The following is a 14,863-nucleotide window of genomic DNA, read 5'->3' as shown; positions in this document are numbered from 1 at the left end:
TCCTGGCCTCAAGCGATCCTCACTCCTCAGCCTCCCCAGTAGCTGAGACCACAGGCACACGCCACCACACTCAGCCAATGTTTGTATTTTTTTTGCACAGACAGGGTCTCACATATTGTCCAGGCTGGTCTCAAACTCCTGGCCACAAGCAATCATCCTGCCTCAGCCTCCCAAAGTGCTAGGACTACAGGTATGAGCCACCATGCCGGCTTCATTCCATTTTGAGGAAAAAAACAAGCTATTTTGGTTGGAGACATCCTCCTCCTTGATGGTTGCATGGTATCAATAGTTTTAAACTCATATGACATCATTTGCTTAACTGTATTCCCTCAAGCTGTATTCACTGTTCCTGTTATAGAAAACTTGTCATCCCTGCTTCCCATGATAGTGGTGATGCATTTTCACAGCACAAAGGAGTATCTTCCATCAGCTTTTCTGGAATGCTTTGAATTCATGAAAATGATGAACATCCTCTGGGTTTGGGGGGATGTATTTCAGCATGAGGGCAGACAAGGATTTCTTTGGGGCCTGTAATGACTGACTTTCCTTACTTTTTTTAATCAAGTAAATTAAAATATATCTTAAAATTCTAACACTCTACTATACAAGCTGAAGCTACTTAGTAGAGGATAAAGCCGTTGAATGTGACGGTAACTGCCTTTTCAATAGAAGAAAGCATAAGAAAGGGCACCTACGTGGTTTTATGTGTCTCTTGACATTTTACTTATGTCATCTAAAAATGGATAAACGTTTTCGGTACTTAGGTAATAAACAGTTAATTTCTATTCTACAGCAGACTTATTTGCTCGGTTGAACTGTTACTTTTTAAAGTAAACATTACTTTTCAATAGTCAGGTAATACTAGAAAGCTATAGGAAAATAAAGCTGAAAAGTACCCACATTCCACGCTTTGCAATTACAACCGACTCTGTGTATCCTGAGGTTCTGCATCTATGTATTCAGTCCACCACAGATCAAAAATATTTGGGAAAAAAATAACAATACAACAATAAAAAATACAGTATAACAACTATTTACATAGTATTTACACTATTAGATATTATAAGTAATCTTGAGATGATTTAAAGGACACAGGCAGATGTGCTTAGGTTCTATGCAAATACTGTGCCATTTATAACAGGGGCTTGAGCATTCTCAGATGTTGGTATCTGAAGGGGGTCCTAGAAACAACACCTGAGGAAACTAAGAGATGACTGTACTCATTTTTTTTAAGAGACAGAGTCTCACTCTGTCGCTCAGGCTGGAGTGCAACAGCACGATCTCAGTTCACTGTAACCTCTGCCTCCCAGGTTCAAGCAATTCTCCTGCCTCAGCCTTCCAAGTAGCTGGGACTACAGGCACACACCATCACACCCGGCTAATTTTTTTGTATTTTAGTAGAGACAGGGTTTCACCATGTTGCCCAGGCTGATCTGGAACTCCTGAGCTCAGGTGATCCGCCCACTTCGGCCTCCCAAAGTGCTAGGATTAGAGGCATCAGCCATTGCACCCTTCTTGAGCCTTTGCTATCCAATCCTGGCACTGAAATCCATCAATGGCATGCTAATGCAGGCTACAGGGAAGGGGGAACCTGGTACATTCTGGCCAGTTAAGGAATCAGAGAGTGTTCAAGCTTGACATCCTCTTTCTATAGATGAGGAATTAGCTGAGTAATAAGAAAAATAATTATACGTGTTTTTGCTCATATTGTAGGCAGAAAACAGCCTGAGAGAGGTACGTGAGAAACAGTGAGAGAGGCTAGAGAAATTAAGTATGGCCGTACACTTATGCTTAAATTTCAAACAGACCAAAAGCCTACACCAACATGAAACACTGCAGCTAAAGTCAGAAACAATGCCAGCTTAACAGTCAGCCCAGATGCTAAGTAAATTACTCTCACCTCATTAAAAGCAGTTCCATAATCTTCTGTCTACAGTATAATTATCCAAAAATAATAAAGTATACCAGTTTGTTTTGTGGCTTTCACTTTTGTCCAATTTCAGACTGAGAACACAAAGAAAGCATTTCATTTCAGATCTCACTTAAATGGAAGTCATACCAGGCAAACACAGCAGAGCTGGCTCTGTATGCCTTTCGCTCACAGAGTTAGACGGTTGTGCTGGTTTTGTCCTCAAATCATTCTGCTACACAAAACATCCCTAACAAGAATTGACAGTTAAATGAACAAATTTACAGAAAGCTATGTGGCCAACACATATAATCTACTTAGATGCTTATTACTGAAGAATATGGGTAAATTAAAACTTGATAACACTAAAATATAAACTAGGACAGGACTAGTCTTGACCAAAATTTAAATTAAACACTTAGAAGAGCAGGACCAAAAACCAAGGGTCATGAGTCTTCAGCTAATAAGGGTATTTTGGGAGAGGGAGGAAGGGAGGAATTCAGGTGAGCTCCCCGGTTTCCAGAGGAAGCTGTCTGAGCAGAGCGGATCTAGAAATGAGAACCAGCAGAGGCTGCTCCCGGGAATACAGTTAGTATGTTATATTAATGATGCCCAGAAAGTTCCCGAAACTAAAGTGAACCAGCAATTCCTGAAAACGAGGACCACTTTAGATGTCACCTTTATCCACACTCCGGAAGGTGACTTGGAAGTAACCCCAAGAATCCATCCTTACGTGATTCCTAAGGTCCCTCCGGCTGTAAGAGCCTATGCTTCGACATCTTAGACAAGCAGAAAGAATGAACCAGCAATACAGAAACTTTGCCTTGAGTTCCGGCTCTGCCACCAATTGGGCATTTGCTTTTTTCAATTGTAAAATAAAAGGGCTGGTCAAAAGACCTATAGCATTCTGTGATTCTACAGCTGATATAAATGCCACAAGAAGAAAACAGGTTTTTAAAATTAAGGGGTTACAGAAAGCATTTCCAGTCTATAGTTGGTTAAATTTAGACATGGTTTTAAGAGGAGTTGAAGCAATGACATCCCAACACATTAAATTGGTATTTATCAATTATTCAAACGACAGTCCTCAGCTCTTAAATACTTTATGGAGAAGAGGAAAGCTCCTCTGGTCTCTCGCCCACTCCCTTTTCTCAACATACCCCAAAGCCGGGATTATTAAGCAGACAGATCAGAATACAAACCCCTAACTGGGGCAGATTTAATGGCTAAAGAGTCAACTGCTCAGAACTCTGTTTTTATTGTACTGCTTGATTCCATGCTCCCTGGAAGGTAGTGATCCCCGCAAAGGTCCTCAGCCCTCTGGCTCTCTCCCTCTGCCACCGCCTCCTCCAAGGGGTAAGCAGATGCATGCAGGCAGTCTAATCTCAGCCTAGCAGGCTTTGGGTTTCTGGTCCAGATCGTGTAGTACAGTGTGATCAAATCCCAAGACAGCTTTGGGAACGTATGGCAAAGAGAGCCTCAAGTTAAAACCATATATTCCAACACAGCTCTTACCAGAGACCTGCTCTTGGGGATCACTGAGCACAGGCCAGTTAATAAGGAAGCAGTGCTTTTGAGTCTCTCTGGCGACTGTTAGTTCTGCATAGATTGTCTACGGAACACTTGGAGGAGGAGCAGCAACTGGCAAAGAGAATGCACCAAATGCCACCCAAACCTTCCTTTAACCCATGGCATACTGGCAGTCTCAGAAGGCTAAAGGCATGCGTAAGGGGAGATGGTGAGAGGCATAGGAGGAACAGCCCCAGCTGGTGCTCACAGGCAGACAGACCCTTTGCTGGGTGCAGAGAAGCACCCTGGGGAAACTGAGACAGGCTCTGTTCAAAACATAAACAGAGGTCAAAATACAAAATGATACCAAGGAAAAAATAAAATATAAAAGGAAAGATTAAAAAAGGGGATAGTGACTGAGCTAAATCAAGAAAAGTGTGTTCTTAAGAGAAAGGCTGAGGTCTTAAAAGAGGCTCAGCTCACCAGATGTGAAAGGAAAAAGAAGCAATTCTCACTCCTAACTGCTTTTAAAGACGGGGCTAAGAAAGGAAATTGACACTGGGCGGAGAAAATGTCTTCAACTCAGAGACAACAGAAATCCCAGGAAGTCAAATGGAAAGTCACCCTCCCAGGAAGCCTAATTGCAAAAACAACTGAGATTGGGGTCTGAAAGTCCCAATAATGGGACAGAGCACAATAATGCAATTACAGAATCTCTCACTGAAGACAGGACAGCTACATTAGGATCTTTTTTAAACAATGGAGTAAAACGTCCACTTTCAGGAAAATGGAATAAAAGTCACTTTCCCTATTCTTCCCATTAAGTACAACTCAAAACCCTGAACATTATATATAAAATAAACATAAAAGGACTCTGAAATGTGGAGTGAAAGATTAGCTAGGGACCTCAAGACCCTACGAATGACAGGGTAGTCAGTTCCCTAGGTTTCTCTTTGCCTCACATGTACCAGATTTGGAGCTGAAGCAGCTAGTAACCCAAAATGCCAATGAGAACAGAAAAAAAAAAAAAATCCCCAAGAAAAGCCTGTGCTCTGTAGCCGACGACCAGGAAAGGGGTGCCTAGGAAAACAGAAAACTTTTAAATGAAGACTGCTCTACTCCAGCCAAGTCCTACAGAAAACACTGTGGCCGCACCCCAATCTGTGCCAAGTCGAGGTGGAGTCAAGACTTCATTCAACCCTCTTGAGACTGTAACGAGCTGCCTGTCCTAACGCCCCTACCCAGATGGTGGGTGTCAGAGAAGGCCAGTAGCGAAGGGGAATTTTCATCTCTGCCAATTCCCCCACCACCAGCCCAGCAGGTATTTTTTTTTTTTTTTTCTTAACCCTAAAAAAAGAATCTCCAGGTCCAGATGGTTTCACTGGAGAATGCTACCAAACAAAGAATTCTACCAAACAAAGAAAAACTAACACCAATTATACACACTCTCTTCCAGAAAAATTGAAGAGGAGGGAATACTTCTCAATTCTTTAAAAAATGAGTATCAACCTATCTCAAACCAGATAAGAACAGAACAAAAAAGGAAATCTACATGGATATAGATGCAGAACTTCTTAACAAAATAGCAGCAATTATAATTCAAAATATATAAAAAGAATGGCCGGGCGCGGTGGCTCAAGCCTGTAATCCCAGCACTTTGGGAGGCTGAGACGGGCAGATCACAAGGTCAGGAGATCGAGACCATCCTGGCTAACACAGTGATATCCCGTCTCTACTAAAAAATACAAAATAACTAGCCGGGCAAGGTGGCGGGCGCCTGTAGTCCCAGCTACTCGGGAGGCTGAGCCAGGAGAATGGCGTGAACCCGGGAGGCGGAGCTTGCAGTGAGCTGAGATCCAGCCACTGCACTCCAGCCTGAGCAACAGAGCAAGACTCCGTCTCAAAAAACAGAAATATGCAGCTTGACCAAGTGGGATTCATTTCAGAAATGCAAGGCTATTTTGATATCTGAAAAATCAATATAATTTACCCAAAAAAACCCTGAAACCAATAACTGAGTTCAACAGAGTCAAAGGATACACAATATGTAAAAATTATTTGTCTCTATATATATTAGCGATCAATATGTTCTCACCAAAAAATATGATACCACTTATGATTGTTTGAAAAAATAAATCTAACAAAACATGCACAGTACTTACATGATGAAAACTACAAGGCTGGCGCAGCGGCTCACACCTGTAATCCCTGCACTTTGGGAGGCTGAGGCGGGCGAATCACCTGAGGTCAGGAGTTCCAGATCAGCCTGACCAACATGGAGAAACCCCGTCTCAACCCCGTCTCTACTAAAAGTACAAAATTAGCCGGGCATGGTGGCACATGCCTGTAATCCCAGCTACTCGGGAGGTTAAGGCAGGAGAATCGCTTGAACCCGGGAGACGGAGGTTGCCGTGAGCCGAGTTTGCACCACTGCACTCCAGCCTGAGCAACAAGAGTAAAACGCCATCTCAAAAAAAAAAAAAGAAAAGAAAAGAAAACTACAAAACAAAGAATCAAAGATATAAATAAATGAAAAATCACTTCTCGGCCTTTTGGCTAAGGACAAGTGTAGTATCTGTTCTTATCAGTATAAATAAATGAAGAATCTGTGCTCATGTTCATGGATTGAAAGGCTCAATATAGTAAAGATGTCAATTCTCCCCCAAACTGATATGTAGGTTTAATGCAATTCCTATCAAAATCCCAGCAAGTTGTTTTACAGAAATAGACAACATATGAAAGGCAAAAGAACTAGATTAGTGAAAACAATTTTGGGAAAGAAAAATCAATTGGAGGCATCCATCTACCAGATTCGAAGACTACCTACAGTACTCAGACTGTAGATACTGGTAGAGGGACATACACACAGATCAATGGAACAGAATAAAGAACTCAGAAACATCCCCACACAAATGCCTGACTGATACTTGACAAAGGGGCAAAAGCAATTCATTGGAGGATGACAGCATCTTCAACAACTATCCATGTATGGGGGGAAAAAAATGACCCTCCACCTAAATCTCACACCTGATACAAACATCAACTCAAAATGAGTCACAGACTTAAATGTAAATCACAGAATTATAAAGCGTTAAGGAAAAAACCACGGGAGAAAATGTTTAGAATCTAGAGCTATGCCTTAGACTTGACACCAAAAGCAGGGGTCATAAAATGGAAAACTGATATACTTGACTTCATGAAAATTACAAACTTTTGCTCTGCTAAAGACCTGTTAAGAGGATGAAAGGAAAAGTTACAGACTAGGCGAAAACACTTGCAACCACATAGCCAATAAAAGACTAGTATCTAGGCTCTATCAAGAACTTGTGAAACTCAATGGTTTGTTGTAAAAGCAAACAACCTAATTAGAAATGGGCAAAAGATATGAAGAGACATTTCACCAAAAAGGAAAAACAGATGGCAAATTAAACCCATGAAAAGGTGTTCAACATCGTTAGTCACTAGGGAAACACAAACTGAAACCACAATAAAATAATACCATGCACCTATCAAAATGGCTAAAATAAAAAATGGTACCACCACCAAATGCTGGAGGATGCAGAGAAACTGGATCCCTTGTGTGCTGCTCCTGGGAATATAAAATGGTACAGCCACTCTGCAAAACAGTTTAAGAGTCTAAACATGCAAATACCACATAAGCCAGCAATTATATTCTGCTGATAAATAGGCATTTATCCCAGAGAAATAAAAACTTATGTCCACACAAAAACCAGTAAACAATGTTAATAACAGCTTTATCCATCATAGCCCCCAACTGGATCCAATGCAGATGTCTTTCAACAAGTGAATGGTTAAATGAACTATGGCAAACCATACAACGGAATCTACTCAGCAATAAAAAGGAATATACTATTGATATACGCAACAACCAGGGAAATATGCTGAGTGGGAAAAAAGCCAATCCTAAGGAGTTATATACGATATTATTCCATCTATATAACATTCCTGAAATGACAAAATTATAGAAATGAAAAACAGCTTAGTGATTGCCAGGGTTAAGGAGCGAGGAGAGGGTGTGGGTGGCTATAAATGAGCAATATGAGATCCTTATAGTGCTGGAAAAGCTCTGTTATCTTGACTGAGTCAATGCCCCTTTCCCAGTTGTGATACTGTTCTATAGTTTTGTGAGATGTTACCATTGTGGGGAACTGGATGATGGGTATACAAGTTGTCTCTGTATTATTTCTTACCTAGATCTATAATTATCTCAAAAGAAGAAGGGAAGGAGGTCCCTCTGCCAAAGTAGTACCTTTCTCCAGACCTGGTAAACCAAGGAGCTGAAAGGCACTGAGTGAAGAGTGATGGACCTGCCAATCTAGCAAGGACCCCAGAGGCCACACCCCTTACACTTTCTGAACCATGAACAGTGGCAGCAGGGTCGGTTCAGGAATCCACTTCAGGTGACGAGACTAGACTAACTAGACACTAATGTGCAGACCCAGGGCACCCTGACTCAGAGTCGCAGGCACAGGCTTAAATTGCACTGGGTTCCTACCCCAGAAAGCACAGGCCAGGGCGTGAGCACTGAAAAGCTGTTACAATGTGGGCTGGTATACTCTTCCAATTCACCCATGAGCTACCAAGAATGTGGAGGTCAATGGGGAAATGGAAAGTTAAAGTGTTAAATACATGGAATACTGGCTGGACAGGGTGGATCACATCTATAATCCCAGCACTTTGGGAGGCTGAGGCGGATGGATCACTTGAGGTCAGGAGTTCAAGACCAGCCTGGCCAACATGGTGAAACTCCGTCTCTACTAAAAATACAAAAATTAGCTGGATGTGATGGTGTGTGCCTGTAATCCTGGCTGCTCTGGAGGCTGAGGCAGGAGAATCACTTGAACCCAGGAGGCAGAGGTTGCCGTGAGCCGAGATTATGCCACTGCACTCCAGCCTGGGCGACAGAGTGAGACTCTATCTCAAAAAAATATATATGGAACGTGTTGGACAACAGAGGAAAGGAGGGGCTCGGCACAGCCGCCGGTACCTCAGGCTCCCCTGGGTCCATTTCCAGATTTGTAAGCGGTCATGTGCGTTTTAAGTGCCACCCTCAGACAGAAACCAAGTTCTGTGGGTAGATGTTTTCCCAATCGAGTTGAACAAACTATAAACTGGCCGACAGTCATGTGACTGGCAAGTGAAAAGGATGAAACAAAGGCTACTTTCTCTTTTCTTTTCTCCCTGTCTTACTGCAGCCCCCACCTCCCGCTCCCATGGCTGCTGGATGGCACCCTGGGCAACAGTAATGGGCGAGAACCCCCATGGTCACATGTGGAGGCTAGGATGGCAACAGCCACAGGAATTCTACTGAGCCCCTAGAGCCGAGGAAGAGACTCCAGGTTGGGTTAAACCATGAATGCTGAAGACACAGCAGCTACTCCCACTGAGGCAGAAGCCACACTCCCCGCCTGGGTCTGAGTGACACAGTCTGGCTGCGTCTGGGAAATGGGAAGCTGTGGAGAGGCATTCTGGATCCAGTGAGAAAGGGGAAACAAGGAACAGGAGGACAGCGTGCTATGGGGCCTTTTCACACTGCTGGTCCTGCAGTGCGTGGCTATGCAGTGGGCTGAAGCTCACTACAAACCAACGCCCTTCTGTGGTGAGCTGAGTGGCCTACATAGATGAGGGCATGGCTGCAAAAAGGACACAGAACAGGAGGTGAGTGTTTTGCTTGTGTGTATCTGGCCTGAGAGTTAAATGTACATTCTGCCCCGATTCACTCCTTGGGATTCCGCGTGAAATAGGTGACCTGCGTTATTTTACTCATCCCAGCAAGACACAAAAGTGATGCCAAAGCAACCACACACAAAAGAAAAGATGTTAATCTCTCCTCCCGGGGCAGAGCTTCACCCATTTCACCCTAGTTTGGCTGTTGAGCCTAAAAGGTTAATAAAGAACAAAAACTAGGGAAACGCAGGGAAGAAGGAAATCCTACCCACCTGCCCATGCCCTTCCTTGCTCTCAGAGAAGGAGGTCTCAGACAGACACATCTGAGGGTAGCTCCAAAGGCCAGATACAGAGCACACAGCTCATAGTGAGAACCCTCCTAAACCAGGACACAGTCGACCACTCTACACAGTCCAGCAGCAGACAGACACGAGACAAGAGGAAAACAGAAATGAAGAAAGAGCTTTTTGGCATTTTCCCCTTTTTTACTGCATCCTGTTAGGATGAAAAGAAATATTATCCTTTTGATGAAGTGGTGTCAAGATGGGAGGACATCCATGGAGACAGAACCCAGGCATTGTCACCGGGCTAGGTTAACAGCTGGAGCCATCAGAGCCTTCTTAAACTAAGTCGCTGCTTTCCTGTTTTTTGAGCATTTTACTGCTGGAGTCAATGAAACATTTAACATTCAAACCTGCAAGAATGCTGTCAAAACTCTTTATTGCTTCCATTTCCACTAAACTGAAAAACCAGAGAAAAAAATTACCAGGGTATTCTTGATCTTTCGTTCCCCAAACTCGAAATGCTACAAAGAGCTTAAACCAGTAATTACCCTTGAGGAACTAATCACCAAGATAGTACCAAACTTCTGAACTGCAGCACAAACATCCTAATTAACAAACTATTGGAGGGGAAAAAAAAGGAAAGCCCAGTTTACTGCTAAATCTTTATAAAGACATGTTTGAGGGGCAGAGTATATTAGCTCAAACTAGTGCTCCCTTTGAATTTCACAAGTGGTTTTTTTTGTTTGTTTGTTTTTTGGAGACAGGGTCTCTTGCTCTGTCACCTGAGGCTGGAGTGCCACGGTATGATCTCAGCTCACTGCAACCTCCACCTCCCAGGCTCAAGTGATCTTTCCACCTCAGCCTCCCAAGTAGCTGGGACCACAGGCACGCGCTACCAAGCCCAGCTAATGTTTGGTATTTTTGGTAGAGATGAGGTTTTGCCATGTTCCCCAGGCTGGTCTTGAACTCCCAAGCTCAGGCAATTCACCTGTCTCGGCCTCCCAAAGTGCTGGGATTACAGGCATAAGCCACTGTGCCCAGTCAAATTTCACAAGTTTTCTGGTTTGGACATTACGTCACATGGTCTAACTCCAATTTATTTCATTCAACATGTCTAATTACTTCCAAATAACAGTATTATAAATTTATGATAAATACATTTCTCTATTAGCTAAAAGTTGCCTCATTAAGTAGCAAATGATGGAGATAAAAGGCTGGCTGATGCCCACTGTTAAATGTAATTCACAAACATCGACCTGCACTTCACTACAAAACAAAAGCTGCAAACACATACAAAGGTATTCTGTTTAATTGGAGGTGGGTTTGCCATTTGTGGCTTAAATTCATTGCAGTGAAGGATATTACTGAACACACTTCTGGACCACCATCTTAAGTAAGCAGACATGCCATAGAAGTGGGTACTGATAAATGCATTCAACTATAAAAGAAAGATCAGCATTATAAACAACAGTAAGCTCAGTACAGCTGCCAGCAGATAAGTAACAGTAAGTATTTTTCTAAATATCAAAATTGTCACTAACTCAGGAACTCTGATGATGAAGCCTGGCTCAAACACCTAATACAACAGGATGACACTATAATCAGCTAAATTTCAGACTTTCAATATACATTCCAATGACCAAATGATTACCAAAATCTAAAGTTCCACAACTCAATTAGTACATATATATTATCTTCCCCAAAAAAACTATTTTATTAAAATAAGATCAATGTTTCAACATTGTTTCTATTCTTTTTTTTAATAGATATGATCTCGCCCCAATGCCAGGCTATAGTGCAGTGGCTCAATCACAGCTCACCGCAACTTCGAACTCCTGGACTCAAGCAATCTTCCCATCTCAGCCTCCCGAGTATAGCTGGGGGCAACAGGCACATGCCACTGCTGCCACAACCACCACCGCCACTACCACTCCTGCTACCACCTCCATCACCGCCGCCACCACCACGTCCCCAGCTAATTTTCTCTATTCTATGAGAACAATCCTTACTGGATCATGTGCCTGGCTGCACAGGCATGCATGCACACACACACCCATCCATTTCACTGCATTCCCACCCTAAAATCAAGGACATCTTATCAAGCACTCATGCCTACAGACTCATCACTGAAACACGAAAATTTAAATGATACTCTACTTGTCCACTCGTATCTGCAGCCTGCTGGAAATGTGTAGCCAGTGACGTCTCGTCCTGGAAGACTTCATTACACTCCAAACATTTTAGACTATGTCTACACAGTTTGGAGGGGTCTTCATCTAGGGGCATGGCTGGGGTGATGGGAGTGCTTGAAGGAGCCGATATGACTGTCCCAGTTATGCCAGACTGAATTTTTGTGACAGTGTGTGTGCCAGCTCCCACAGGGCTCTGAAGAGTGGAAGTTGAAGTGGAAGTATTGCTTGATGGAGAAACTATCATTTGATCTGCTGGGACTGGCTTTAAAATTAAGTGGGAGCATTGCATTACCACCCCTTTCTCCTTATGCCCACGGGCATGGGAAAGGAGGCTGCATTTGTTGTAAAAAACGAGGTTCTTTGTACAATGGTTGCACGTTACTTCGATGCGCACGCTCCGTCTGTCGTAGTGCTGGGTGAGACTCTTTTCAAGTGCAAAGGAGTCCCCACACTCCAAGCACTTGTACCCACGCGTCGGTAACGTGATCCCTGCATTGGCGGGAGGACTGAGGTTTGGGATGTAAACAGGGACTGGATTGACACTGCTCAGCACCTTGTTGAAAGCTTCCACCACAGAACTCTGCAAGGACGACACCACCTGGACTCGAGACACCTTTTTGGGGGGTTGCGAGGCTGCTGCATTGATTATTGCCTGCTTTATTTGTTGCTGAGGTTTGGTTAGCACTTGGCGGAGTTCAGAGGTGGCCTGGGCACCCTGAGGCAAAAGGTTAAGGTTGGCAAGGTGCACAGTCTTTGGCACGAGTTTGGCGTTGGCCAGGCTGGATGCCGGCACCACGACAGTTTGCTGCTGGATGGCATTGGCGGCTTTAATGATAGCGCTGCTGGCGCTCTGGACAGAGGCAGCAGATATGACCGTGGCTTTCACCGTGGTGTTGTTAGCGAGTTTCAAATTAATGACTTGGGATCCTGCCGTCTTTACAGCAGACACTGGGAGGAAAGCAGTAGCCACAGGCTTGATTGTGACCTGTTTAGGGGTGAGCTCTGCAGGGGAAACTGCATTGGTCACGACGGCGGACTGGAGAGGCGCCCTGGGGGGAGAGGAAAGGACGGCGGCTGATGCTGGAGATGACAGAAGGGATGTCACAGAGGCCATCACGGATGCTGTCTGCTCAGAAGGTTTCTTCCCAGAGTCAAGATCCACTTCTGGCAGTACCCTGGTCACTGTTCTCTTGATTTCCCCAGAAGATGTCTTAATGGTTTTTATGCGAACTTTGGGGATTGCTGGTGTGGACCCTGCGGGAGAGGACGGGGATCCCTTGCTGCTGTTCTCACTTGAGATGCTTCTGGGACTATCTGGTTGCTTTAGGGATGGTTTTTTGGTCCCGTCGATCAGATTTTGGGATTCAGGAGACTTGTCGGCGGCTCTCGGACTGTCGTTTACTTCTTTTGGTAATGGGGAGGATTCCCTCGAATTGGCCACTGGTTCTTTGCAGGAGTCTGAAGCCGCCTTTTTAGCACTAAGAGCCGCGATGGCAGCGATGCAGGACGAGAGCTTGGAGGACGACTTTGTCTTTGATGGCGCAACGCCGGGAAGGCCAGCGTCATTCTTCTCGGCGCTCGGCTTCCCATCCAGGACTCTGTTTTCCAGCACCTTGTCAGAGTTTTCCTTCAATTTATCCTCTGCTTTTCTGACTTTAAAAGGTTCATAAACGCCCAGGTTTATAGAATTGGCTTCTGCTTCTCTCTTAACAACTTTGTTTTTCTCCACATTGCCTGACGTGGAAAGTCCCGTTTTGCTGGAGTTTTCCCCTCCCAGTGCCTTCAGCTTATCGTAGTCCTGCTGGGGAGCCGACCCCGTCAACACGTTCGACCTGAAGCTTGATCGCACATCCTCCTTGTCAGGAGGGTCATCTACCTCAATCTTCTCATCGTCGTCAAACTCTTCAGCACTGGAGATCGGGCTAAACTGGCTGAACGTCGAGTCTTTCAGAGTCACCTCAGAGGCAGGCACATCTCCTTTCAAGGACTTCGCTCCATCTTTACTGTAACTGTCGAGGGAGGACGTTGTGAGAAACCCATTATGTAGGCCATTGCCGGTGGGGTTGTGGCTGTCTTTCTCCCCGCCCTCGGACGAGTCGATGTTCCGAACATTCTTGACGATAACGCTGACACCCACGTCAGAAGATGATGGTGCGTGGGAGTCGTCCTCTCCGTGAGCGTTCTGCTTCATGTGGCTTTCGTGGTCATCATGTCCAGACTCAATAGCTGCTTTAGGATCGACCATATCTGGGATGTCAAATGCTGCCAGGAGGTCATCAAAGTCTGGGGTCTTCATATCCCCCATGGTCATGAATTTGAGCAGATGTTCTGTTAAATGAGCAGAAAATAGTTCCATCAGAAATTGATATTTCCTCGCGATGAGATAAAACCCCTATACAACTCGCACTAACGTAACAATGATTACCAAGAGCGAGCAAGGAGGTAACTGCATTTACGGTAACTACGAAACTCTGAGTCCAAGTGGACAAACATCAAGAAAATACATGTAAGACCTAGATAATTTTAGCTTCAAAAGTGATCCCTTCATACTGCTGTACGGCGTTACCAGCATGGCTCCCAGCTAACAAGAATGAAGTTGACTGAAACTGCTGTAGCCTAGAAAAACAGGTTCTGGTTTAGCAACTAGAAAATGTGTCATTTTCATAAAAAGCTACTTCCAACATATTTTGATCTTGACAGTATTTAATTCCGCTAGCAAAATTATCACTATCATCGTCACCATCAGATTTGGGATACCTTATTAAAAGAAACATGCCACAATCAAAAAAGCCAATTACAGATTTCAATATTCATCCACAGAAAGAAAAGAAATGAGCATCCACACCCACCGCAGGATACCTGCTAATAAATTCCACTGGGGACTTTTTTTTAAAAAAACCCTAAGGAGCTGATTCCGTCCATTTTTATTTAACCCTAATTTTCCCTGTTATGTTTGTTAAAAAAGAAACACTCTCAGATGACAGGAGGATGCAGAGTTTTAGAAAAATGGCTGGTCACAGTCGTTACTAAACATGAAGGATATATGAATACATGCAGTGCTTGAGGGTCTTTAAAAGGGGCCCATCCCCCCACCTGCAGAGGACAAGTGACTGTCAGGGGGAAATAAAGCCTCCACTGCAGGGGGTATGTTCTGCTCCCTGGACCCCCAGCCTTCCGTCCTGGGACTCTACTGTTTCCTGGTCTCTACTCCAGTCGGTGTGTACTTGCTCCTCTTACAGACTGGCCTGTAAGCTGCCTGAGGACAGGCAAAGTGTCACTCA

At 44.1% G+C, this 14,863-nt stretch overlaps 1 protein-coding gene and 1 pseudogene across 20 annotated transcripts in view; one reads left to right on the top strand and one right to left on the bottom strand.

The window, feature by feature from the left end:
* Positions 1 to 14,863, bottom strand: part of ZNF532 (zinc finger protein 532) — a 129,171-nt gene that overhangs the window by 55,723 nt on the left and 58,585 nt on the right. For all 20 annotated transcript variants that reach the window (XM_025365159.1, XM_025365166.1, XM_025365172.1 and 17 more), the window contains one exon: positions 11,548 to 13,910. In XM_025365159.1, coding sequence (XP_025220944.1) covers positions 11,548 to 13,893 — 2,346 coding nt within the window. In that variant the 5' untranslated portion in view covers positions 13,894 to 13,910. The remainder of the gene's footprint in view (positions 1 to 11,547; positions 13,911 to 14,863) is intronic.
* On the top strand, positions 5,955 to 6,124 carry LOC112611781 (annotated as a pseudogene).

This window comes from Theropithecus gelada, chromosome 18 (genome assembly GCF_003255815.1).
Source record: "Theropithecus gelada isolate Dixy chromosome 18, Tgel_1.0, whole genome shotgun sequence".
Lineage (NCBI taxonomy): Eukaryota > Metazoa > Chordata > Mammalia > Primates > Cercopithecidae > Theropithecus > Theropithecus gelada.
This window is presented reverse-complemented; position numbering and strand designations above follow the sequence as displayed.